The 25,784-nt window shown below is 36.9% G+C and overlaps 1 protein-coding gene across 2 annotated transcripts; it reads left to right on the forward strand.

The window, feature by feature from the left end:
* Positions 1–10,053: 10,053 nt before the first annotated feature.
* On the forward strand, positions 10,054–22,445 carry LOC121424450. 2 transcript variants are annotated; one of them, XR_005971382.1, is made up of 5 exons: positions 10,054–12,946; positions 14,939–15,104; positions 15,471–15,706; positions 16,507–16,566; positions 19,039–19,064. XR_005971382.1 is itself a non-coding variant. In XM_041620139.1 (4 exons), exons 1-4 carry the CDS (start codon positions 10,154–10,156, stop codon positions 19,111–19,113), a joined length of 3,270 nt encoding a protein of 1,089 aa, XP_041476073.1. In that variant the 5' UTR covers positions 10,054–10,153; the 3' UTR covers positions 19,114–22,445. The 2 variants fall into 2 exon arrangements, 1 of the variants encoding a protein (XP_041476073.1); XM_041620139.1 differs by lacking the exon at positions 16,507–16,566 and having other exon boundaries at positions 19,039–22,445.
* Positions 22,446–25,784: the final 3,339 nt, after the last annotated feature.

The raw sequence follows: 25,784 nt of genomic DNA on the forward strand, positions 1-25,784 counted from the left end.
TCTGTTCTTGAGTCCTTTGAATGCCATTAGGTGGTTTCAAACCGCCTCGATCACAAGAATCCCTGTTAAATTACGAGAACTTTTTTTTTTTAGGCTGAAAAATACCATTAATTATTCCTGCATTCACACCGCCCTGAAACATACCCTTTGGGGTAAGTTCCTGAACTTACGAGCATGCGCAGTATGGTCTGATAAGCAGGCAAGGTGCGAGATTCAAAATCACTAGCCCAGCAGCCACCCACGGCGCCGCGCCCAACGACATGCTGGGCTAAAAGTTCCTGTAATTTGCTTTCAAATCGCCAAATTACCTGCGACCTTGGAAAAATCCCTGCGAAAGTTCTCGTAATTTCGCCAAGTACCTACAATTTAGCGAGTATTTTCTTTCGGGGAAATTACGCGTAGTTTGCTTTAGCATTACCAAAATACCTGGTATTTTCTGATTGGGGTAAATTTCCCCTTCAGAGAATACCTGGAACTGATGAACTTCGAGGCGGTCTGAAACCACCTATTGAGTGAAAACTCCCTCATAACAAATTGAGACAGACAGACATACTGACAGAAATGGAGACAGATGGATGATTGTAAGATGGGGACGGGAAGATGAATCAATGGTATTTATCCATATCTATCCCACGATTCTCTCGGATGTACTATTTGTGTAACATTTCCTGTTGACAATCAGTCTGATGCTGCATTAATTAAATCCAACGCTGTAATCACTGTCTACCTGAGAAATCTTACAGCTTTCTTACATTTGTAGCTGATATTACTTTGATATCAGGTATTTATCATAGCTCTGTTTCCTCCTAATATCGATCCTTGGAGATCCCAGGTGCCACCTTTACTTTTCTCAAACTCGCTCATGCTTTCTTAAAAACCTCCAAAATTATTCCAGATATGTAACCCAACTTATTTCATTCTAAAGCTATGTTCTCTTGTGATAATTGAAGGTTTTTTTTGTAGTAGTATAAACATAATTTTGTCCCCATACCAAACCTGATTATCATATTATAATGAGAACAATTATGAATTGAACTTGATGTCATTTTCCCCTCATAATGATGTAAGTTTTTGCACTCATTTTGAACTCGTATTCTTCAGCAGTTAGAGTCCATTTGTATTTTTTGTGGTATTGGATTTTCATTTCCTTAATGGAAGTTTTTTGAAGTATCCCTTGCATTCATATCTCTCACTGTTTCCCCCACCATGATCATCTTGCAAAAACTACGAAAAAAAAATTGACCTTTGTGTTTATCTGAAAAATTGAGGTTTGAAATATTTCTAAATTTACCAGCAGTGTACTCCTTTTGTCACTTAGTATCCATGGAAATACCTTCTACATTACTTGGATACACTTCCACTGTTGGAACGAAAAAGAGTGCGGTTGGGCCATTGGACGTCATTTCATCAAGCAAATATCCCTGTAACGTCCTTGAGAATAGTCCAGCTTTCAAGATTGGCATGACCCTATTTGAACAAGCGAGGGAGCTAGAGGAATGGGAGTATGCAAATGTATGGGGAGAGTGTGGAGGTTGGAATCGGAAGTGTTTGATTATCGACAATTGTGACATGGTATTTGATTTCTAGGCTAACTTGGCAATTAGCTCAATCTGTCATTGGCAGTGGAATACAAATATTGATGTGGTTTTGCTTTGTAATGGTTGGGTTGAGGTTAAATTCTGTATTGCAGAAATTATTTCATATGATTAGGAACCCAAATGATGAAGAAATAGGATCTTATTGTTAAAGTTATTTTGTATATATCTAGCTAGGAGGTGGATCTAGCTACTGTGTGTACATGTTTAGGCTCCCCTTTTTCACATTTATTGCAAATGAGTAAACACTTTGGTTAAGATGGGGGACAAATTGTTTGATTAATTGCTAGTAATAACTGCAGTGGCTGTTTTATTGATATTAAAAACCACTTCCTCCTTTTTATAAAAGAGGTGCGAAATGTGTTTGTCACATGATAATGAATCATAATTTGATCACGCAATACAAGTTAGTGTGCTGAAGGGCTTTGACATGATTTTTCCTAAATACAATTTTTTTTTTACTTTTCATCTCCGAGTGTAAAATTATATCATTGTCTCTGGACGGTGTATGCGCTCAATAAGATGTCGCTATTATTATTATTATCATTTCATTCTATTCAAAGGATTAAGATTCAAATTCAGGATTTTCCTTGTCAATGTTAATGTATTTTATAGAGGGCCTCTTACCCATGGTAAAGTTAAACTAGAGACTTGAAAATTGATTATTTTTTTTCCATGATAGGTGCTTCACATATATCAGTTGAAGACTATGCCATTACCTAAAAATGAAAAATAATTTAACGAAGGGCCAGCTGGAAGAGGAGTTGATATCAAATATAATGGCTACCCTGCATAAATAAAACCATTTTCATAAGAACTTTATGCATTTTCTAGGAATAAAACAAAACAATCTCCAGGGCTCGCATCTCCTGTCTGGTTACATTTCACCTTCGTATACAGCCTATAGGGGAAGGCGGGGTAAGTTGAGCATAGGGGCAAGTTGAGCCACCAGCCCCAGGCCAATAATGAATGAGTCAGACATTGTGTTGGTGTCATGTATTGATGACCCATAGCATAACCCCTAACCCCACCACATTGTTTTAAACTTTGAAACAAAAAGTAGTTTTTTAGAGGGAAAAATATGAATTTCAGCCAAAAAAGTAAAAAAGAGTGTGAAATAGGTAAGTGCTTTATAAACACACATGTCTTTAAATATAATAAAGACATGATAACAACATTATTAGTCAAGGTATGGATCTTCATTCTTGTCATAGTCTTTTATATGATGGATGCATAATAAATGTGTGGATATAAAATTATTGCACTAAGTTCGGACTGGGGTAAGTTGAGCCAAACAGCATGGGGCAAGTTGAGCCATGGTAATTCCTATGGTAATGTATCTTAAGAAACAAACAAACCATAAAAATCGATTGAAATGCTGGCTGAAAGGAGCAAATTTACATGACTGCTCTTTTCCTTTTAAAGGATGTTAGTATTTATAGAGAATTTGCAAGTGAAGAGACTTTAAACAAAAAATTGACATGCTGGTTCTCCCCTCATACATTTTGTAGGGGAAGGCGGGGTAAGTTGTGACAGTTTTTGCTTTTTGCATGTTAGAATTGATATGATTAATAATCTTGTCGAAATAAGTACCTTGCCTTGAAATTTTATTCTTCTGAAATATTTTCCACCTATATATAACTTTCTATCCCCACACTGAAAGTCATCGTGACCTTTGAAAAAAACGATGTCAAATGGCTCAACTTGCCCCATATATGGGGTAAGTTTGAGCCACCTTCTGGGGTAAGTTGAGCCACAAAAACTATGTACAAAATGTATTAGGGGAGAACCAGCATGTCAATTTTTTGTTTAAAGTCTTTTCACTTGCTAATACTCTATAAATACTAACATCCTTTAAAAGGAAAAGAGCAGTCATGTAAATTTGCTCCTTTCAGCCAGCATTTCAATCGATTTTTATGGTTTGTTTGTTTTTCAAGATACATTACCATAAGAATTACCATGGCTCAACTTGCCCCATGCTGTTTGGCTCAACTTACCCCAGTCCGAACTTAGTGCGATAATTTTGTATCCACACATTTATTATGCATCCATCATATAAAAGACTATAACAAGAATGAAGATCCATACCTGGACTAATAATGTTGTTATCATGTCTTTATTATATTCAAAGACGTGTGTGTTTATAAAGGACTTATCTATTTCACACTCTTTTTTACTTTTTTGGCTGAAATTCATATTTTTCCCTCTAAAAAACTACTTTTTGTTTCAAAGTTGAAAACAATGTGGTGGGGTTAGAGGTTATGCTATGGGTCTTCAATACATGACACCACCACAATTTCTGACTCATTCATTATTGGGCTGGGGCTGGTGGCTCAACTTGCCCCTATGCTCAACTTACCCCGCCTTCCCCTACATAGTTTTTGTGGCTCAACTTACCCCAGAAGGTGGCTCAAACTTACCCCATATATGGGGCAAGTTGAGCCATTTGACATCGTTTTTTTCAAAGGTCACGATGACTTTCAGTGTGGGGATAGAAAGTTATATATAGGTGGAAAATATTTCAGAAGAATTAAATTTCACGGCAAGGTACTTATTTCGACAAGATTATTAATCATATCAATTCTAACATGCAAAAAGCAAAAACTGTCACAACTTACCCCGCCTTCCCCTAATGTTGTTTATAATACTGTATTAGTCACATTATATCATAGAATCAAAATTTATTTTTCAGTAAACTGTAACATATACATGTCCCCTGAGAGGCCTATCGGATGGGGGAAGGTGGGATATTTTGAGCTATTTCCCTTCTAGGTGTTATATAGTTTTTCTTATCTGATCAAGACACCAAGATCAAGGGATCCTGACAGGTGTTCTGGTCCTCATTATGAACTGCAATGTCAAGGGTGTCTGGTGAGGAAGTTTGGGAGTTCAGGTCTTTGACCTTTGCAAGGGGCTCCTCGGCTTCTACCAGTAGCAAAGGGGTAAACAATATTTTTAAGGGAAGTAAGAGGAGTTAACTTACCTTAATGCAAGAATACCTTTAGCTCAGCATCTTCATGTACATTTAATCTTCAGCTTTGGTTTGAGGTTACTATGAAGGGCATTCTGGAAGGTGTTCAGTCAGAAAGTGTGTGGCCTGAAATAGACCTCTGTACTAAAGTGTTAGTCTCGTTATTCACACCTTTTGATCAAACGATTGAAAAAATGAATAAAGAAGTTTGGTGTAAATTATGTTGGCCATGTGCTTTTTTATTGGAAAATTAGAAAGCATTTCAGGAAACAAATGGTTTGTGATTCTTACTGTCGGACAGCTTTTGTAAGTGTAGAGTGGAACTCCTGGTGTAGTGGTCCACCTGCATCCCCCTATAAAATCATTTGTACTGACTGGGAGGGGAGACCTGTGGGTCATAGTGATTCAGTTCACTTTTCGCCTCCCAGGCACCGGTGGCACCAAACAAATAATAATAGTAAGCTACTGAAATCCTTGTATTTGATTGGCTCAGAACAAATTAGTCAGTGAAAAATCAAATCACTGTTTGCTTCAGGAAAAACTCCCTAGGAATGGTTCAAGCTATACTACCTGTTTAGCCCAATTATAAATGTTGTAAGAAAACACTAAAAATTGACAAGTTAGTAAATTTTAAGACTACATGGGTAGTTAACGATTTAAGGTGATGTTCTTTTCCCATTGAAATCAAAGTTAAATAGGGAGATAATTACCCAGAGATTTAAAATCTAGGTAAAGAATCTAAGTAAATGTCCATATATCTTATACCCCTTTCATGAACCTATCCTCCAATTAGCCGCCTAAGAGTAATGCGGATAATTCAATAAAAATTGCGTTCATAAACTCCGAAATTAATCCGCACTATTTTTACGAGCGCCCGTCCTGAAAAAGGAGGATAATCGTCATGGCAACCGCACACACCCCCTTCCGATGCGGTTGCATTGGAAAAGGGTGACCTTGTGACCGCTTCATGGCAATTATCCGCATTACTTTCGAAATGCGTTCATAAAGTCAAAATCTGGTCCCGATGCTGCTATTATGCGGATAATTGCAGCATCAAAATAATGCGGATAACTCTGGCCCTCCTCCGATTTTACGACCAAATTATGCTGCTATTAGCAGCATAATTGGGTTTATGAAAGGGGTATAAGTCAATGTATCTTAGTCATTGAGACCCCTTGTAAAGTCTGAGATATGACAGCAGGCAAATGAAGCCACAATTAGTTTCTGTTGGATTAAGAATAGTGAAGCCCAGAAACCCAGGTATTGACTCATCATCCGGGGATGGGGGGATTTCCTCGTGTTTTTTTTCCCTCTCATTTTCTTGACTCTATTTTGTTGCCAAACTGCAAAAATGTATTATATAGCTGTTTAAAACCAGTCAGCAATGAGTTTAATTAACTGTCAAACTCTGATTAAATACATACAGAAGGCCTACATGTATATGACAGATTAAGTATCATCTACATAAATATTTTTTGATAGAGGTGTGATATTGATTGTCCATCACAAGAACTTTATAATGGATAATGTTTTAGATTAAATTATGATTTCCACAAAAGTTCAGCGTATTAATTATGATTGAGTAATAAGTTCTTGCATAAATATTCATTATGAAATTGTGAATTTTGTAAATGAAATTGGATATTCTCTGACAAATTGCCCCATTTTATGTTGTTAGGCAATACTCAACTTATCCACATGTAGACCTTAGGCTATGCCTTTACCAGTAACTCCAGGTTTTTCTGTCCCCATTATTCTGTCAGTCTAGCCTTACACAATGACTTGCTCAATTGCTGATCACACTAATCTAGTTGGTACCACTCCCTAGCAGTGTTAGACCTTAAACCATGTCCCATTTAGCACTCTCGATCAAGAGCTAGTTTGCTGGTGCAAATTTCTTAAAACACGCTATCATGGTCTGACTTTTTTCTTTTTTTAGACTACTAAGGCGGTGCTGCACCATCCCGAGTCTGCTCAAACTCGGTATTTTAGCCCGATCGGCCCTCTTGGCGATTAATCTCGAGATTCAAGAAACCCCGTCTCCTCCATCGCAAAAAGAGCGATTCCTGCTCGAGTGAGGCATCCATACATTATGGTCTGACGCCGTGAAAAATAACCCCGAGTGCGTCTGCACCTAATAGTACAAATTAGCGCGATTATTCGTGAAATAGCGTGCGATTTTGCAAATAATCCTTGCAAATATTTATTGAAAGAAAAGTATAACGAATCATATTTGAAAATGAATCCAATTTTTTTCTGAAAACATTGTAGGGAGATGTAGAAAAAGGCATTATTATGAGAAAGTGGTTTAATAATTCTAAATGACACCTAGAGCTAAATGTGTGATCCATTAGAAGTTTGAATCATGATGGCATCCAGGTCCGGCAGTCAGGCTGACGTAAAGGTGCCTTTGAGAACATTATTTGAGGTCTGTTTGCTATGTGGTTGTGGTTGGGAAACTTCCTCTATTCTTGGGTTTTAGAAAAATTTAAAATTATATTTTTGTCAACAATTTTTTGTAACGTTTTGTCCAGGACTTGTCATAGTCTTACTTGATTGGCCAATTTTACAGGTCACAGTTTGGATCTCTTGTCAGAAAAAACCCTCGATTTAAAAAAAAATGTGTCTCTGAAAGTTTTCTTTTCTGAACTGTGCATTATCAAAATAGATTACCAGCATAGATGAAACTAATTGAATAATTTTTTAAAGAAAATTGTTTGAGTGCATTTTGCAGTAACTGTGAGGTCATGAAAAGAATGACAGATATATCTTTAACAAAAAGACTATATTGATGACAAAGTGATGATTACTGATTATCTGAATCATTGTATCACTTCAAGATGATAGTAAGAGCAGAAGCCCTCAGTTCATACCCTTGATTGTCAACCAATCACCGTTGAAGAATATCATTGCTATTTTTGTCAGTGCAATTTATTATGTCTTGGCAAGATCATGAAATGTTTCATATTTTCATTACTCTTTCTTGGCAGTAGTATTCCGTACTTCCTGATAGACACTGTTATTATACATGGAAACTATAATTATTCAGTCTTTTATTGTGTAATGGCATTTGAGTGCATGAATATATTGAGAGGAGAAAAAGAGCAAGTCACTTGGGTCTATTTCCGAATGTTTCAGGCAATTTCCTTTGTTTAATGAAACAATTCATGAATCACGTGAAACACAATTTTTGTCAACTGGGTGAAGTTTGAGAGAATTTCAACTTGGCGTGTGTATGATGTTGTGGATGAACTAAGAATAGGTTTAGTAATTACATTGGTCTGGTTTTGAATGAGGAATCATTGTTTCTTTGAAGTTATAAATAGTCTTATTGACACATGTGGGTGTACTATGAAAAAACAAGTGACCACAGATGTCGATAGTGATTGCATGAAGTATTGAATCACCATAAGATTCACAAATGTTGTTCCAGGTCGTTGCTTTAGCCAGTGGCATACATCTCGTTGCTTGGATCAAGAGAGATGTGGTATTGTGGTTACACTGGGCATCTTGAGGGAGGGGTGGGGCCTACAGAAAAGGCCCCAAGAACACTTTGAAATTTTGAATCCATATTTTCATTATTTAATGCAAAAAAACAAACAAAGCGCCTCTGCCTCAGACATGAAAAGTTGGAAAAAGACATGAGATGGTGCTATTTTCCATAGATACGCCATAGGCTTGAGACACGTTGCTGTCATTTTCAATCATTATGTGTCTTGCGTCAGTTATTTTGCTGCATTATTGATTTTGATTATATGCCTATTGAAATTCATGATTTGATTTCAAGAAGGATTGAAAGATCGCTGATATAATCTGTGTCATCAATACCGGCTGTTCAGACTATATTCTTAGCTTGATTTTTGAGGTTCTTTGGCAGTAAAAACCACATATCAATCACACACCACATTAAATGAGGATGATTTTGAAGTGCCCTACAATTAGGAAAATGACAATATTCATCCAACATGTCATTTCCTCTATTCATTGATTTTGAGTACTATCCTGTAGGTCCAGTCTCCTTTGTGGCGCCTAAGTGCCCTCAAGTTCAGGAACCAGTCCAATTCCCAAGACTCTCCTAACATTTCATTAATGTCCCGAGGCAAGTTATCCATAGGTTTCACCCTCTAGGCTTAACTTGGTGAACATCCTAAAGAACTTAGGCGATTCCTTCCAGAAGCCTGTTGAGTCCCTGCAGACACTTGTGACACACCCCTCATCCTGCGATAATTGTCAAACTACACTGTACATGAGGAGAAGGGAAAGATTTAAGTGTATTTAAATTTTGTATGATATCCCCATGAGTATGTCCTTCACTTAATCAAGTTCTTCTATCTTGTTACTACGTTTGTCAGAGTGTCATTATGGTCAGCTTGAAGTTGAACTATCACAATCATCTAAGAACTGTATGACCCCCTGGGACATGTATTGTGGGGATTTATAATTTTATTTCATAGGGATGCTTCTAATTATAAATACATGTCACTTGCTATAAATGAGAGTGGGGTGAGTTTCTCTCCTTTTTAGTGGTTTGATGGTTTAGAGGGTTTCTTCCAGGAGTTACTTTCCCAGGTCCTCCGAGGACTCTCTTCATCCGCTTCACCCTGACCTAGATGACTTCAGTCTCTGTTCTCTAGGCCAGCATTCTGATTTTCTTTAACGACTTTATAAGGATTTAAGTGCTAACATTCAACTTCCATTAAAGAGAATGAGTTAACAGGAACTTTGGGAAGGGTACATCCTCATTAGCCTTGGTGAGATTTGGTTGTCAGACTGATCAGCACTTCTTATGTGTCTCCAATCTCTTGAATCAAGTCATTAAAAAGCTGAAACTGCAGCGTTTTTGACAAACGAAAACTTTTATTTTGCCGCCCTCAGTAAACAGTCTTGCTCTTCTGCAGAATACATGAGCCAGACTATTTCATGAAGATGGCTTCAGCAAATTGATAATTCCAGTTTGCAGGATCCATGTTCATGAAAAAGCCTGGTATTATATGAAAAAGGCTTTTTTATAGGATTACAACCATGAAATAAGAAAGTATGTCTCAATTTGCCTCAAAACTTCTGACATTTGCAGGCGTACCAAATCGGTGGCTAATGGTGGTAGGGCTTCATGACTCTTCCTTGTATGTTACAGTTCGTCACATACCTCTGCGTTTTGTTTCATAGTGAATCATTCCTCATGGGGATGCAGTTCCTATGAATTTGCTCTTTATTTTATTGATATTGCCATGACAACATGTGACTTGTCTGTCTTCTCTGGTGGTATACAGCCCTGTTGAGGTTAATAAAGGTCAAGTAAAGTCACAAAAGGTTTTCATGTGAGATCAATGCCATATCTGTATCTGGTAAAGGCTTTTATTGAATTTAACTCATTAAATTCCTTTTGTTTCTTTTGATTAAGTATCCATATTAGCCAGTGTGTAATATATTTTCTTGGCAACAAACTCACTATTGCATACTGTACTTCAAGAGCAACATTGTCATCTTTTCTATTTTATTTTTATCATTTACCCAGATACCAGACGTCCCTAAATTTGAGGAGGGCAAATCATCAAGTAGCAAGAAAGGCGCTAGCACATCTGCAGTCATGGAGGAAGCCGCCACTGCCGATCCCCAAGTATATTCCAACGGGACCGACACCATGGATGTTGCTGACCACGATGACATCTTTGACATGAATGCGAGTGCAGAGGTCACTCAGACAGACGACGAATTCGAGAACAATGAACGATTGATGGAGGAGGAGGATGCAGTAACGAAGAAAGAATTTGTCGAGGTGGAAGACATTTTTCAGAATGACAATAGCATAATCCACACCAATGATACTGAACATGAAAAGATGGACAAAGAGAAAGAAGAAGTAGAAGATATCTTTGGAGATGACCTCCATGTTCAGGAGGAAGAGGAGCATGATTATGAACCTATATTTACAGCAGACGCAAGGGAAGAAGAGCCTGTCATAAAAATTACAGATGTAGATACCGAGAGGACCGAACCTGAGGTCGTTTTGGAACCCGAGGGGAATTTGGACAATGCGGCGGATACGTCTAAGCTTGATGCAGACTTGCCCTTTCCTGATATGCCCCGGAAAAGTGATATTTCCCTCAATTGGGAGGATGTCGTAGAGGAGGAGCAAAAGAGGGATCAGTCCTCAGCACCTACTTTGCCTTCCACAGACACTGAAGCACCTGCTGCCCCCGTGGCAGAGCAGGAAGAAGAAATAGACGAGGGAGAAGTGGCCAAATTTGTGGAGAAGATTTTGATCAGTTCAATGAATGAAGTGTCTAGTCAAGCAGAGGAGGAAGGAGAAAGCCAAAATGAAAGTTGTGTTGAGGTTCAAATCAGTGAGCCTGCTTTAGAAACCCCTGAGACCACGGTTGAGTCAGACAATGTTCTTTCCTTGGAGACTGGGCCAGAGAAGGTTGATGTTGATGTTGTCGATGAGCCAGCTGAAAAAGAGGACTTCTCAGTCAGCATTAAAACTCCAGCCAGTGTGCATCCTGAAATCAATGGACTTGCTAAAGATGAAGCTAAGAATGATAAAGAAGTAGAAATCCAAACTGCTGTTCCCTTGTGTGCAGTGGAAGTAGCAAAGGAAGTGGAAGATGAAGTGAAAGACAGTCCAGTGAAGGATAGTCCAGTGAAGGATATTAAAGAAACTCCAAGTGCAAGCTCAAATTTTGTTGACAGTCCGGATGTAGGGGTATCAAGAACATTTGATAAGACGGAAGAGCTTACGAAAACACCAGACTCTTTGGTTATTGAAGAAAGCAAACCAGAGGTTGAGGTTACCAAGAGCATGGAGTCAAGTGAAGGTCGACAACGTAAGATGTCTGTTCCGAAACCAAGGGATCTAAGGAAAGACTTGTCTGGAGCCAGACCCAGCTTTTTTGGGTCGGGCACTTCTGGCCCAAAGCCCTTTCTTTCTAATACGCTACCTAGGGTAAGTGTCCTTCCCAAAATCAGCACATCCTACCAACGTAAGTCACCAACGTCACCATTGTCTCTATCTGGAAATTACTCCAGCTTTGACAGTGCTGCAGAAGCACTACCAACAGTTGCAGGACCAGATTTGACCAAGGATGACACAAAAGTCATTAAAGAACTTGATACCATTGAACTTCCTCTTATTGAAACACTGTCAAAACCAACATCATCGAATGCAGCCACTGTATCAACAGATAACGTAGATCCCATTGTCCCGACAAAAGAGACCAAGGTGGAATCTGGTCCCATGGCACCTGTCTACGCACACAAAGGTGCAGGGAAGGATCCCATTATCTTGGATGGTACATCTCCTGAAGAACTTGAAGCAATCTTTGCCAAAGACCCAGAGGAAGACAAAACAAAGAAAAGCATGGGAAAGGACGATGTCATTGCATCAACACGAGTCAGGAAGGTATCCAGAACAACATGGAAAGGTCAAGATGAGTTCCAGAAGTCTATTGACAAGTCTGCTGTTATCCTTGATGAGCCGCAAGCTGCCAGCTTAAAGAGATATGAGGAACGGAAGAAGCAACGAATAGATGCATTTTCAGGAAAAGTCAGAGCCCGAGAAGATTCTACGTCAGAGGCTGAATCTGAAGGAAGTCAGTCATCGCATAGTGGCCCGAAAATGCCAGATGTTGTCCAGTCAGGAGGAAAAGTCTCCAGTAATGGAAATCCAGAGACAGAAAAAGTAGCACCCAAGCTGAACATGAAATCTGTTCGTTCTCTCTGGGAGCAAAAGGCTGCGGAAGTAGAGCAACGCAGACGTTCTCTACAAACCAAGAGTCGTCCAGTATCCCAAGGAGAAAGATCTAGACCATCCCAATCAAAGAGTATCAACAAGTCTTGTGATGCTCTGGACAACCTAGATGACAGCATTGAAGGCAGCACAACCTACTCGTATGATGGAACTTCTGATGATGGTTCTACCAAGAGGGAAAGTTTGATTGAAAGGGATCTTCGTCTACACAAAGAACGTACCTTGGATATTTCAAAAGACAGGGATCGTCTACGATCGGAATCCACCTCCTCAAGAGATGAGAGTCAGCAGTCGGAGACGTCAGAAAGTTTGGACGATCAGGCTGTGGACATCGTCCGTGACACCGAGCTAAGAAGAGACTCTGATGATGGAAGGTCTTCACCGAGTCAAAGCAGCGGGTATATGTCGGGTCGTTCCACACCGTCAACTCCTGCAGGAGATGACATCCTGAAGGTCAAGACAGGAAAGTCCTCAGGAAAGACTCCTGAGTTAAAGATGTCATTGTCACCCACCGATCCAGAGGCCAGTTCTAACTACAAGGAGTACCAGAAAGCTCTCAGGGGTTCCAAGGCAGATGGGAAGTTCTCCAAGAGTGCAACCTTCCCAAGGAGAATGGAAAACTATGACAAAGAGGTACATTGTAATCCCAGCCTTATATTTCTGTCTTGCACCTATTCTTTCATCTATATTCTACACATATTCTTCATCTTGCGTGTTAACAAAAAGTTTTCATGCTTGTATGAAGCAATAATCAGTATTTACATTTTGTCTATGTAAACATTCCATTTATTTTCAGCACATTAATGCCATTAATCATTACATTACATTAATTAATACTAAATACAATCAAGGGAAAAAGTTAGGGTTTTCCGAGAGAGACAGTTCAAAGTTAGTGTATACTTTCTTGATAGTCAGTATAGTGGCAACTATATGCTTTACTCTAAAATAAAATTTGTATCACTATTGCTTTATATTCTGTATTCTATTCCATCACAACGTTGTAGTCAGTTTGGTTATCTTTTTGTTATTTCCATTTTTCATTTGAAAATAGACATGCATGCTCATAAATTTATTAACCCATCCATTGTCACTGTTTCATGCTTGTATTGTGCAATTTATTTAAATGATTAGCCACTAACAATCATACCAGAATGGACAACTGTCAAATTAAAAAGCATATTTTCAACTATAAAGGAGGAGGTGAGAAGATCGTTTAAATTTTTATTCTGGGTAACTTTCCCTTTTCACAGTCTAAGAGACTATGTCTTAAAAAACTTTGTGTCAAATATTGGGTTGACTTGGGTTGAGTGTACGCTTTCAATTGCATAGATACCTAATTTAGATGAAATGCATGTACTGTGTGCACAAATGTTGATCGCTTCTTTTGACCCTGTAGGGCAAATCCTGAAAGTCCGCATTAAAAAAGTGAATAGTCGTATACATGTAGTTGTGTACATGAAGGTATGGTCACAATTTGGCTGATTTAAGATTTCATAAGGTGATGGTGAAGATGTATGCAGGAGGCATGTGACTCCTTTCCATTTTGCCCCCAAATGCACATTGTACATGTTCTTTTCATTTCTGTCTCGATTTGGAGAGTAAACCCCCTTTTTTATGTCAAAATTTTGTTGGGGATGCAAATCAATGCAATTTTGTGCTTTAGAGTAAGAATCCTTCATTCGCTTATTAGAAAAAAATATCCAACTTCCCCCTTCCTCCTCTTTCCCCTTTTTGGAATCTTGCTGGATCCACTCTGATAGTAATTTACAATGTAGATTCCCAGCACTGAGTCTAGGGTATCAGAAAGGAATCATGGTGCCACGAGTTATAGGCCATGGGGCAGTTGGGACAGATGAATTTATCATGAATCAGTTCATATCAAGCTATTTAAAGACAAATCTGACAGGTGAACAGATCGAGGTCCTTACACAGACCTGAGATTGCATCACAAGTAGGAACGGAAATGAAGACAGAACTTGTAATTTATCACAGACCCTGCAAACTACAAAACGCCAACCCAGCCTCATCCTGCTCCTGTATCCGACCACATTTCCCCTGTCAACTTGCATGCCTGCCTGCTATTTTGAGCTCCGATGAAATTCAACCATAAAGACCTCATCTTTCTCTGAAATTGATGCAGTTTTCTCAGAATATTTCATTCTCAGTACCTGAAAATATGTATTCTTTTAATAAAAGGGGGAAAAGGTGTGGCTAGGAATGGTCAGCAGTGGATGCAATGGAGGGGGGGGGGGGGGGGGGCAAAGGGGCCATGTGCCCCCTCCCGAGACTTCTTTTTTCTGTGAGTGTTTTTATTTGATTATTATTTTTTTTTAGGCTTGTCAGAATCTTAATGGAAAGTACCTTCAATGGTGGTGACCTTTTGCTCAGAAATCTTTTGCCGCCCCCCCCCCTGGAAAATTCTGGAATATTTAAATGAAAATTCTCATAGCTACACAGATCAAGCTGTAACATAACAAAACCTTGGCTGCAATATTGGACAATATTTTTTTTCATGTGTGATAGTTGCGTAGATCAATATATATATTTGAATAAAAAGATTTTGACGCATTTCCAAATCTTATGATCACATGACCATTACTTTTCTTTGTCTTTAACTTCTTACAGGGTGATTCATCTGGGGTTTCACCGACCAACAGCGTAGGTGACGTCCCTGACGTGATCATGGTGGATGGTAACAAAGCAACGTCTCCAACCGAAGGGAAACCAAGGAAGACCAGCATTGTTCAGCAAGGAATCAAGCTATCACAGACACTAGAGAAGAAGAAGATCGGTAAGCTTTCCATTCTGTATTTATACAGCAGTGAATAAATTTGTTTTTTTTGTTCATTATCCATCTTAGAAAGCCAACTTAGCTGTAGATAACTGATATATTCCACATATTTGCCAATCAAATCAATGCTGTATTGTACGTTAAAGTTGGTTGATAAGTATAAAAAAAAATATGACCAAAAAGGTTTCTTCAAAATGTTTTAGTTAAAAACTTATGCTATTTGATTTAGGAGGAACCTACTTTTGGCAAGTAATTGTACATCAGTTGCTTATGTAAGCGTTCTAGGAAAAGCTATCAACATATGAGAGGTTTGCATCAATCTGCAAAGTGTGTTTCACAAACTAAACTGGTGACTTCTTCTTGCAGAAAAACTTGAGAAGAAACCAAGACGCTCCTTGATGGAGCTGGAGATTGCAGCCCAGCGTGAGAAGGAAGAGGCGTTCCGTCGAGAACAGCAAACAAGGAAGATGAGCACCTCCAAATCGCTCTGCGAAGAGGCCCCGCCCAAGTCTCCTCCGGCCTCGTCATCGGCAGCCTCCTCAGTCCAGACGTCGCCCAGGAAGACCTCGGTGTCTGGGGTGACAGCCAAGCAGGTTTATAAGGTGAGTTCTTCTATTACCCTTGGGTCGTGACAGGTGAATTGGTGGTGAACAAACACTTGTGTCTGTTTCATAAAGAGTTACACTTATGATACCTTTGCCATTATTGGAACATGGCTTAGCAGCCAATCGTAATCAAGCTTTCCACTCTACAATAATAGCAAACTTACCATATAGGGGTAGTACCAGGGTACATTGCAAGTCTTTATGAAATCAACACTTTGGCGTAGTTTAAAGGATTTTTTTTCTTTGGGGGTAAGGGGGGGTAGAAAAGTCAATCACTGCCTAGACAAAATTGCTCTTGTATCAACTTGGTCAATAAAATTGTATTTGTTTATTCTTGATAAGAAACTTTAATTTTGAACTTTCAACTTGTCAAATGAAGAGATGCCTTCAGTGTCCCACATGATTATTTTAGAATGAGAATCATTAATAATTTATTTTGTAGATTTTATAGCAACAGATCTTGTATGAGCTAACGTTGAGCTGCTTTTTGAAGAATATCTGAATGTTTTCTCAAATAAATGTTTGCACTTATTAGGAATTGCATTGCATCTCGCCAAAGAACATTTAGCAACAGAATCCTTTAAAAAAAATACTCATGCAGCAAAATTGAAATCATCAAATGCGTTTCATTCTACGTTAATCCATGAAGCATTTTAAAAATAATTTTGGGGTTATTTGCATCATATTCTTCTGCCTTAACCCATTGGAATGCGATTCTAATTCAGTATAATGTATATTTTCCAATGATTTGATATGACCGACTGATAGATAATATGTACATTCTCTTATCCCCGCAGTAAAGCAAATGGATTATGGATTTTTACAATGATCAGCTATAGTTGCAAGCAAGGACCCAGGCACGTACATTAATCGTGCTCTTTTGTAATCCACAGAGATATAACACTACTAGAATGCCCACTTGTACTGATGGATGAGGTCAGCATTTAAGGCAGCCATTTTGGATTACTTTGAGATCTATTTACACAAAATGGTGCCATCCCCCTCTAAAAGATCAAATCTGCAAATTTTATCTGTGCTTTGTGCCATTTATATTCATCTTCATGATGTACCATCGAAAGGCATGGAAATGTAAATTTCATTCAGTTTTAGTATTATATATCCAAAATGGCTGCTATTTTGGCTTCAAACAGGGAAGAAGTGAGCATTCTAGTAACTGTAGGTCTGTGGGAGACAATCTCATTGTGCCATTCATGTACATGTAGCTTTCTATGTGACAATCAATATTAACTGTATCATGCACTTCATCCAACTTACATTAAACATTTTTTTGGACACATATTTTTTTCCCTTGACAATAATCAAGCAATGTAATGATTAAAAAAATATTCAAGAAGAATACATACAATTGTGTTGAGCATTTTCTAAAGAAAAAGTTTGTTCTTTAAAGAACTATTTTTATGAACAGAAAATACATTTTTCCCATGCATTGCAATATATTCATAAATGTGAACCTTGTTTTTGAAAAATTAAATTAAACTGATGCATTGATGAATTTAATGATCGGAATTCAAAGTGAAAATCAAATAAATATTAAGTTTCCAAAAGAAACCAAGATAGATATTCCAGTTAAAGATGTCTTATGAGCCTCCTTTGATTTATTTCTTATATTAAGTTAACATATTTCATATTCAGTCACCAAAAGTCTGAAAAGTATAGAGTGTATGTTTATCATTTTAACTTTGCTTTCTGTTCAGTCTGCATGCAACGTATATGTCGCCAGTTCAAGGATGGGTCTTTTTCCATCCGAAATATTTATTTTTACCTTTGTTTATGACATTTGTCCTACATTTGTCCTACTGTGTAATACACAGTATGGTCCCAGTTTGCATGCATGCTTTTTTTCAGTAATGTGATTTTTATTTGATTTGTAAAGTTGTGGGTTGTTCAGTTATCTAGTTTGTGGCATAAAATAATGATGGATTAACGATTTAACACATTGACTGTACCAATGAAGAGATCATTTTTATCTATTGTAGCTGGATCATGAAATTTCAAGTGTTGAGCAGTAATCAAAATAAAAAACTTGAATGTTTATCAGTTCGGTAATCTGGATAACTTTTTTATACACGGAAATAATGAATAAAATCTTGAATGATTTTGCTCAATAATTGAATTTAGAGGCTAATTAATCCTACCATTTATTTTTGTGATCAAATTTGATTCTGTGCAAGAAATTTCTACAGTAATATTTAATAATATTTTTATATTTACAAATTTGAAATGTGTTGATAGAATCTAAATCATTTTGTTTTGGTTTTAAATTTGATATACATGTAACTTCTGAAGGTTTTATAAAATGGTGCTCTCCTGAATTGATTGGAAAATTTTTAAATTTGATTTGCCATCTTTTCAACTTAATTTAGTTTTTCAATATTACAATAGCTGACAAGTATAGTTGTGTAGAAAATATAACAATGATTGTTTTACACCTACACTTACTCTACATGTAAATAGATCTTGATATACATTATTAAACTAAAATTAAGATACATCGGGGTAAATAAATTCTTAATTAATATGTGGGTCCACAATAAGTGACTAATTGTAAAAATAAATATTTTAATATGGTGCCATGTGATTAAGTGTTCTATTTGTGTTGCATGCTGTAATCCTTATTATTTTTGTTTATTTCTTTGTACTTGTAAGTGTGCAACCATGCCAGTCATAACATAACAATAATTTGTGTATTGTGTTCCAGATTGTGGGTATAGTATTGGGTGATCTGTGTTATCATCACAAGGCTACATACAGTACTTGTGGGTCTAGTTTCATTTGAATTGTCATCGATGACAAGTTGCAATACCATGACAGTTAACATAGTAACGTTGCTTCTTATCCAATGAGAAACAAAGGGTGTGTCATTAATCTCAATCTTTATAAAATGGTGCTCTTGTGAATCGATTGGGAAGTGATCTTGATATATTAAAATTTATCGCACAGGGTATTTTGGGGGATAGTTTATGATATATCAGGTACCGAAGTTCCATGTAGAACTTGCAACTTTCTTGTTTATGAAATGGGCCTGTATTCATAATGCCAGATAAATCTATCTGTTATTCTATGATGTTGAGCATTCTGAGTTTGGAACTACAGCAAGCCAATGTGTCATTTTGCTGAGGGTAGAATTAATTGAAAGAAGATCACATCAATTGCAAATTAAACACAAGTTGGACTGGAATAATATATATCATTTTTCTAATCTTAGGATTATTGAATCATTGAAAACTTGTAAAATATTGGGATTAAGTCAGCATGAAAGATTTATAACTTAATTTGCATATTTCTTTATTTTCTTTGTATCCATGCAGGATCTGAACTATGCTCCCCAAACAAACAAAAAGAAACTTGCCCTGGCCGGCCATTGGGAACACAAATGGAAGTGAGTTATTCTTCGCATCGTTCTGTCACTGCAACATTTATGCCTCTTGGGGGCGCTATTCGTGCTACATGTACATCACTCAGAATGTGTAGAGGCATGGACTATCCCTTGAAAAAAGACATTATTATGGGGTTTTGAGGGTAGATGTATGCACTGGCATGATGGAGGAGTCAGCTGTAGGAAGATGCTCCCTTAAACGCTTCTTGCTGGTGCTGTATATGCTGATCGCGCATGGAGCACAACTGACAGGAAAATGAATGCGTGGGACTGGAGGTGCTCCCTGCTGGCTGTTAATATTGAATTATATATATATAATACATAAAGAGAGGCCTGCAGGAGATAACGGCTGACATCGTAGGTGGGAGATTCCTCACCTTCATGTGTTGCTTAAAAAAGATAACATTACTGCCTGTTTAATCATTAATCACACATCATACTCAAAGCACATGGATGAATGTTGTCGCAGCTGCTCTGTCAATTTCCGCCCGCATTCGTCCTCCGCAGCAGTCTCTTAATCTATCTATGTGTCCGTCACCAACCCACCACACGTCTAGGATCTGAGGTGTCTTGCTGCATGTTTAACTCGTATCTTCCAACAACATCTCAGTCAAGCTGATCGAAACTCAGGACCAAATTCTCACTCTCTGCTAGAGCAAACGTATCGCTTGCTCCATCTGTTATTGTAATGTGATCATGTATGTTTCATCTGTCTTTGTGTATAATGCTTCAGTCATACCAACGAAAGAGATTCCACAATGGCTGATGGTATGTCATTGGTCATAATGTAATAGATTTGATTGTTCTGGAGTTGGTTTTGTTGGTATGTCTGGAGCACAATGTTCTGTAGTATTGGTAGGACATGAGCTCAGTGTACGTCTGCAGCTGTACAGTTTGATCAAAAACATTTTTGTCTAGCACCTGCTTAGTTTTAGTGTAAATAATTCTATTTTGAGATGTAGCAGGATTGCAAATGAAATCAAAATTGAATGAAATTATGAACTCAGGCTAAAGATAGCCTAAATGATTCTTCAGATTTTCTGTTTAATCGTAGCATGATCAGAATTTATTAACATTTCAAATTAATTTTGGTTAGTCCTCCATGAAACCACCAGAAACATACAAATGCATTGGTTTGAGTTTGGAAGGGAGTGTCGATTAAAATCTACATACATATAGAGCTGAAAGGGTAGATATATCCCAAAAGTAAACATCTTTCCCTGGCATGATATAATCTTCAAGGTATTAACCGATTTTTTAAAACTCCCTACCCGGGTGATGATCTTCATGGTGGTGAATGAGTCAGTGTAAAAACTTCACGTTACATCATATAACGGACTTACATACTTCCAAGACCTAACACATACAATATATCCATGTTGTACCATGAAACCTCTACTTTATTCATATGTAGTTTGCTTGGTTTTGAGCACATATAGGCACCAGTTTGGATCGTTCCCTAGGGAGTGGAATGTGTATACATGATGGTATGCTAACCTGATGATTGGGAAATAATTATCAGATCACTTTTCTACGAAACTCCCATACAACATGGTCTAATAATTATTTTGCAAGCTGTACATGTATATACATACTCTAAACATTTGTTTACCCTTTTTGACTTCAGGATTCGGTCACCACATAGGCCCATATTCCTAACTCTGGTTTAAACTAGACCTCGGTCTTAAGTAATGGCCAACCAAAAGTGTCAAAATTTATTAACAGTATATTCCCTCCCCCTATTAACTGATAATTCAACATAGTAAGTTGATTTTATGTTAATATAAACATGTAATATAGGTGGCATGGATACGTGTATAGTGGGGTTTTCTAGAACAAAGTTCAGGCTGCTTTATACGTGTATTTGGCCATTGAATGCAATGAAACATGTTTTTTTCTAACAAGGTTTAGTATACCTGGGGAGTGTTTCACAAATCATCTTGTCAGTGATTTTCACTCGCTCAATTGCTCTCATCCAATCAGATACTAGGATTTCAGTAGCTTATAACAGTCAGTGAAAACCACCAACCATGTTTTATGAAATTCTCCCCAGTTTGGTTTCTAACATGTGATGTATGTTTGTAAATATATGTATTGTAATGCTACAACTGTATATTTTCCAAAGAATTATATGTATAATATTTTGTAGATATGCCAATCTTTGTAATCTAGTCGCCATGTACTTGTAAAAAAAAGTTCATCATACGTGAGATATGATATAGCAGTGAAAAAGGTTTACTGAATTGATTATTGCAATGTGTTATTGAATATTGACAAAAATATTTGCAAGGTATTTAATTTGAGAATTTATTTCAATATTTGGTCATGAAAAAGTTATATATCATGTGCATGGGCTTTTGTAATATGTTTGAAAGTGAATTGTTTTTATGTTTGATGTATAAAAAGTGGTTTGCTAATTTTATTTCTAAATTCTATAGAAAAAGAAGTGGTTTGCTAATTTTCTCTGTTCAATGGAAAAAAAAAGAGTTATATACAGTGGTAGTTGTATTCTGATTTGTTGTATTATTGCAAATGTGTGCATTCGTACAGTTGTTATACGATAAATGTGAAGTACATATACGTTTCAGCCATTATTGAATTGTTTTTGTGTCGAATGCCAAGAAACCTTGTATATTTCTGTATACTGTTATACTTGTAGAAGCAAAGCATTGCATGGCAGCACAAATATATGTAAAAAGATATTAGTACATCGTAAGAACATCACTGGAAAATGTATTAAAATAGAAAAAATATCATACTTTGAACATGAGCTTACACGTTATGCCATTCCCTTTTTCTTTTTTTGTCATTGTGACATTGTAATACCCAAAATGCATGTTTTCAATAGATTTTTAATTTAGACTTGTTTTTATGTTTTATTTTTTAATTTGAATGAGTTACATGAACTTCAAAGTAAAAAGTCAAGTACAACTTGCCAGTAAATCCTTTTGATTTAATTTCTTTTATCTATAAGTGTAATTTTTTGGTTTAGATACGATGTAAGATCATTTTCTCAAAAATCATGAAGATAGGATAAATTATACAATTAGCATTATGAAAACAAATTATTCTTGTAATTGGAAAGTTATCTACATGTAGTCATATTTTTGTAGTCAAATTGTTGGTTTAATTTCAACAACTCCCCTGTAATTAGCATCAACTGTATAGAAAACCATTGTCTATCTGTATTCCATCGTAGTTGCGAGAATATTATGTTTGATGTGATGAAAGTTTTTTGTTTTCTTTACAATTGTTTCTCTTTTTTGTTGGTTGCATTAAATTTATATACTGCTTGTTATTGTATGGAATGTGATATCACATGAAAAATATATATTGTCACAAAAGTGAAAATATTTACTTGTATCCCTGTCCTTATTTATTTACATGTTTTCTTTCTTGCTGTTCTACATGAAATAACAGAGAATTCCTCATCTTTATGTTCATAATGCAGTAGTACCTATTGGATATGGATTATGACTAAAAAGCTGGAGAGTTGCTCTTTTATGTTCTTTATGATCAACACATCGCTATAAATTTTTATTTCCTTTTTCATAAGACTTGATTTTTTTTTAGCATCTTGACAAATAGACCCCCAACCAAAAATAATGTTGGCATATAGAAAATAGTTCATTTTATTCTCATAATTTCAGACATACATGTTGCAAATTCCATTTCCATACTTTAAATAATCATAATACAAATGTTCAAATTACACCACTTTCCTTTTTAAAGGGGCAAAGTGAGAGATTTTCTCTCTGGTTTCTGATGGCTCTGTCAGATGGTATTCCTTGAATTTTTTTGTCAAAAATAATAATATAGGTTTATTTACCCAGGGAAGCCGCTTCAGTTTTGGAAACTGTTCTCCCAGTGGGAATTTCTTACTACCGGGTACCCATTCACCTCACCTGGATTGAGTGCAGCAAAATGTGGATAAATTTCTTGCTGAAGGAAATCACGCCATGGCTGGGATTCGAACCCACGACCCTCTGTTTCAAAGTCAGAAGACTAATCCACTGGGCTACAACGCTCTTCATTAGTGTCATTGATATCATGAAATCATTAGTGTCTCTGATAAACAAGGCTAACATGTGTTCACCACAGAGCAAATAGCAATCTCTAACCAAGATTTCAGCACTAAGTGCCCTCTGCAGTGAAAAGCATGCATTAAATGGTAACCTCCGCCTTATGGTTATGATGGTCGACAGATATTAAGAAATAATTACAATGTCATATTTTACCCAGGGTGGCCACTTATGTTCCGAAAACTAGTCTCCCAGCGAACCCTGCTTATTTAACACGATTATGGTTGTGGAGCGTTGTGGATTAGTCTCCAGACTTTGAAATAGAGGGTCGTGGGTTCGAATCCCAGCCAGGGTGTAATTTCCTTCAGCAAGAAATTTATCCACATTGTGCTGCACTCGACCCAGGTGAGGTGAATGGGTACCTGGTAGGATTTATTCCTTGAACGCTTTAGCACCTATTAATATGGCGGCTTAGCTACAGTCGGGGTAATAATATGATAGCAAGTATCAAAGCGCAGTTGAGTATATGCACATAATAATTTGCGCTATATAAATGGACATATTATTACCCTGGCTATAGCACGGCTATCTTGATTGATATGAAGACATGGTAATTCCACTACTACAGATACAGTCAAACCTGTGTTGGAAGCCACCTGTATATAAAACCGATTTCCATGGAGGCAGATCGTGCGTATAAGAACCTACCTTTAAATGCTACATTTTGTGCTTCCGTTGGGTGGTCACTATAGACAGGTTTCATTGCAAATAGTTTATACATACTTCCAAAACTTGTTTCATCTTAGAATTGATGGGACGTAATGGAACTCGTCTAATCGGATAGATGATATTGTTTCAATATGACAACGCCAAAGGCAGTGCCGATAATGAAATCAACCCTCATTTTTAAATTATTTTTAAAAACAATATCAATTCTTATAACTGATCTGAAATGGACCTTTAACCTTGACCCTGTAACCTGTAAGTATATACAATTAACTTCTGATACCTGTCACCATATATCCAAGTTTGACCATGCTCAGTGATATTTCATGAAATAGTATACAAATAATGAATGTTTATATTTGTATACCAAGTGCAATAGATCATTTCATCCTTCACTGAATGAAGTATGCTGTCCATTGCACAACTGAAAAAACATTTTATGTTTTATGCAACGCCAAAAACAGATCGTTGTCATTTGACATTTATCAAGTTGGATGCAAAAATGTATGCAGCTGAGGGAGTGTGGTCTGTTGATTGTTGCAATCAGTAATACACCCAAACATGATTACACATAGCATTGTATGGATCCAAAATTGCATGAATCATGACGATCATGACATCATTGTAAAATGGGCTGAATGATTGATATCAAACAACCAATCAAATTTCAAGAATCTATCGAGGGTCATATAAATAAAGTTAGAACATCTAATTTGCACTGCATAGCGAGACCAAAATCATTTGTAAGGCATTCACTAACTTTGTCTCGGATTCAAAATCACCATTCCAGCTATGCTTAAAATTATTTTGCAGACGAAAACATGCAGGCATTGCATGAACTGAGAAGACATTCATATAGTATAAGAGATCAATGTTAGAATTTCAAACATATTACCTTATCATTACAGATTCTAGTGGATTACACCAGCTCACACATCTGCTGAGTCTGCTTTGATTTGTCTCAAACACTAAGGCCTGTATTCTGAAGTTTGGTTTAAAGGTAAATGCCAGTTGTGGTAATGATATCAAAATGAGTTTGTACAGAATCCAATGAAATGACCACCAAAGTGTCTGTTTGTATAAATAAAAAATTTGTGCCAAAGGATTCTGGAAGAAATTGTGTAATTGCTGAGAAATCAGCAAATAAGCACAGTATTCGGTTCAAGCATCGGGCCAACATTCAAAGCAATATTAATACACTGTCCCATGTGCGCTTATCTGTGTTGGTGATCTTCAGAGTGAACATTTTTCAGCGTAGATTTCAAGATTTCACAAAGTTCAGTTTATGTACATGTAACTGTACCAGATCTATATACTTGATGATATACTGACAGTTAAGCCTGGTTTACAGACTTTCTCATGAAATCAGTGTTTACTGCAACTACTGGCATTTCTCTTTAACCTTGGCCCATAGTCTCACTCTCTCTTCTTTCAAATTTTGGGAAGCCCAGAATTTCAAATTGCATTTACATTATGAATAATATTTGTACTTGGCTCTTTCCACAAGTTCTTAGAATTGCCTATTCATTATTAAACCATAACTTTGGACCAGAGTTTTAATTAAACCAAAGTTCAGAATACAGGTCTCAGGCACTTAGATCTGTTAGATCTTCTTCCAACAAAATTAGAATTTGCTTTCACTTCTTGCTAAAAAAAAGTATTTTCTATGGATATTCCTTTAAAAAAATCTTTAAAAACAATATCAAATTCACACTCAGCCACTTGTAATGCAGATCTTTAATTCTGAGCTTTTGTTTCGATATGACTTTTCATTATTTCTTGACTCTACTGTCTAATCCTATGGGAAAAAAATTTAGTTGCTAATTTTGAGCAAATTCATCCATATTTTCCAGTTACCTAATGGGTGTTTCATAAGCTGTTTGTAAGTTAAGAGCGACTTTAAGAACGACTGGTGATCCTTTCTTGTGGA

The sequence above is a fragment of the Lytechinus variegatus genome, chromosome 11 (assembly GCF_018143015.1).
Source record: "Lytechinus variegatus isolate NC3 chromosome 11, Lvar_3.0, whole genome shotgun sequence".
NCBI lineage: Eukaryota > Metazoa > Echinodermata > Echinoidea > Temnopleuroida > Toxopneustidae > Lytechinus > Lytechinus variegatus.

Coding starts and splice junctions, on each gene's coding strand:
- LOC121424450 (XM_041620139.1), top strand. CDS start 10,154: ATGGAGGAAGCCGCCACTGCCGATCCCCAAGTATATTCCAACGGGACC. Junction 15,105..15,470: donor ACTAGAGAAGAAGAAGATCG/GTAAGCTTTCCA, acceptor TTCTTCTTGCAG/AAAAACTTGAGAAGAAACCA. Junction 15,707..19,038: donor CAGCCAAGCAGGTTTATAAG/GTGAGTTCTTCT, acceptor GTATCCATGCAG/GATCTGAACTATGCTCCCCA.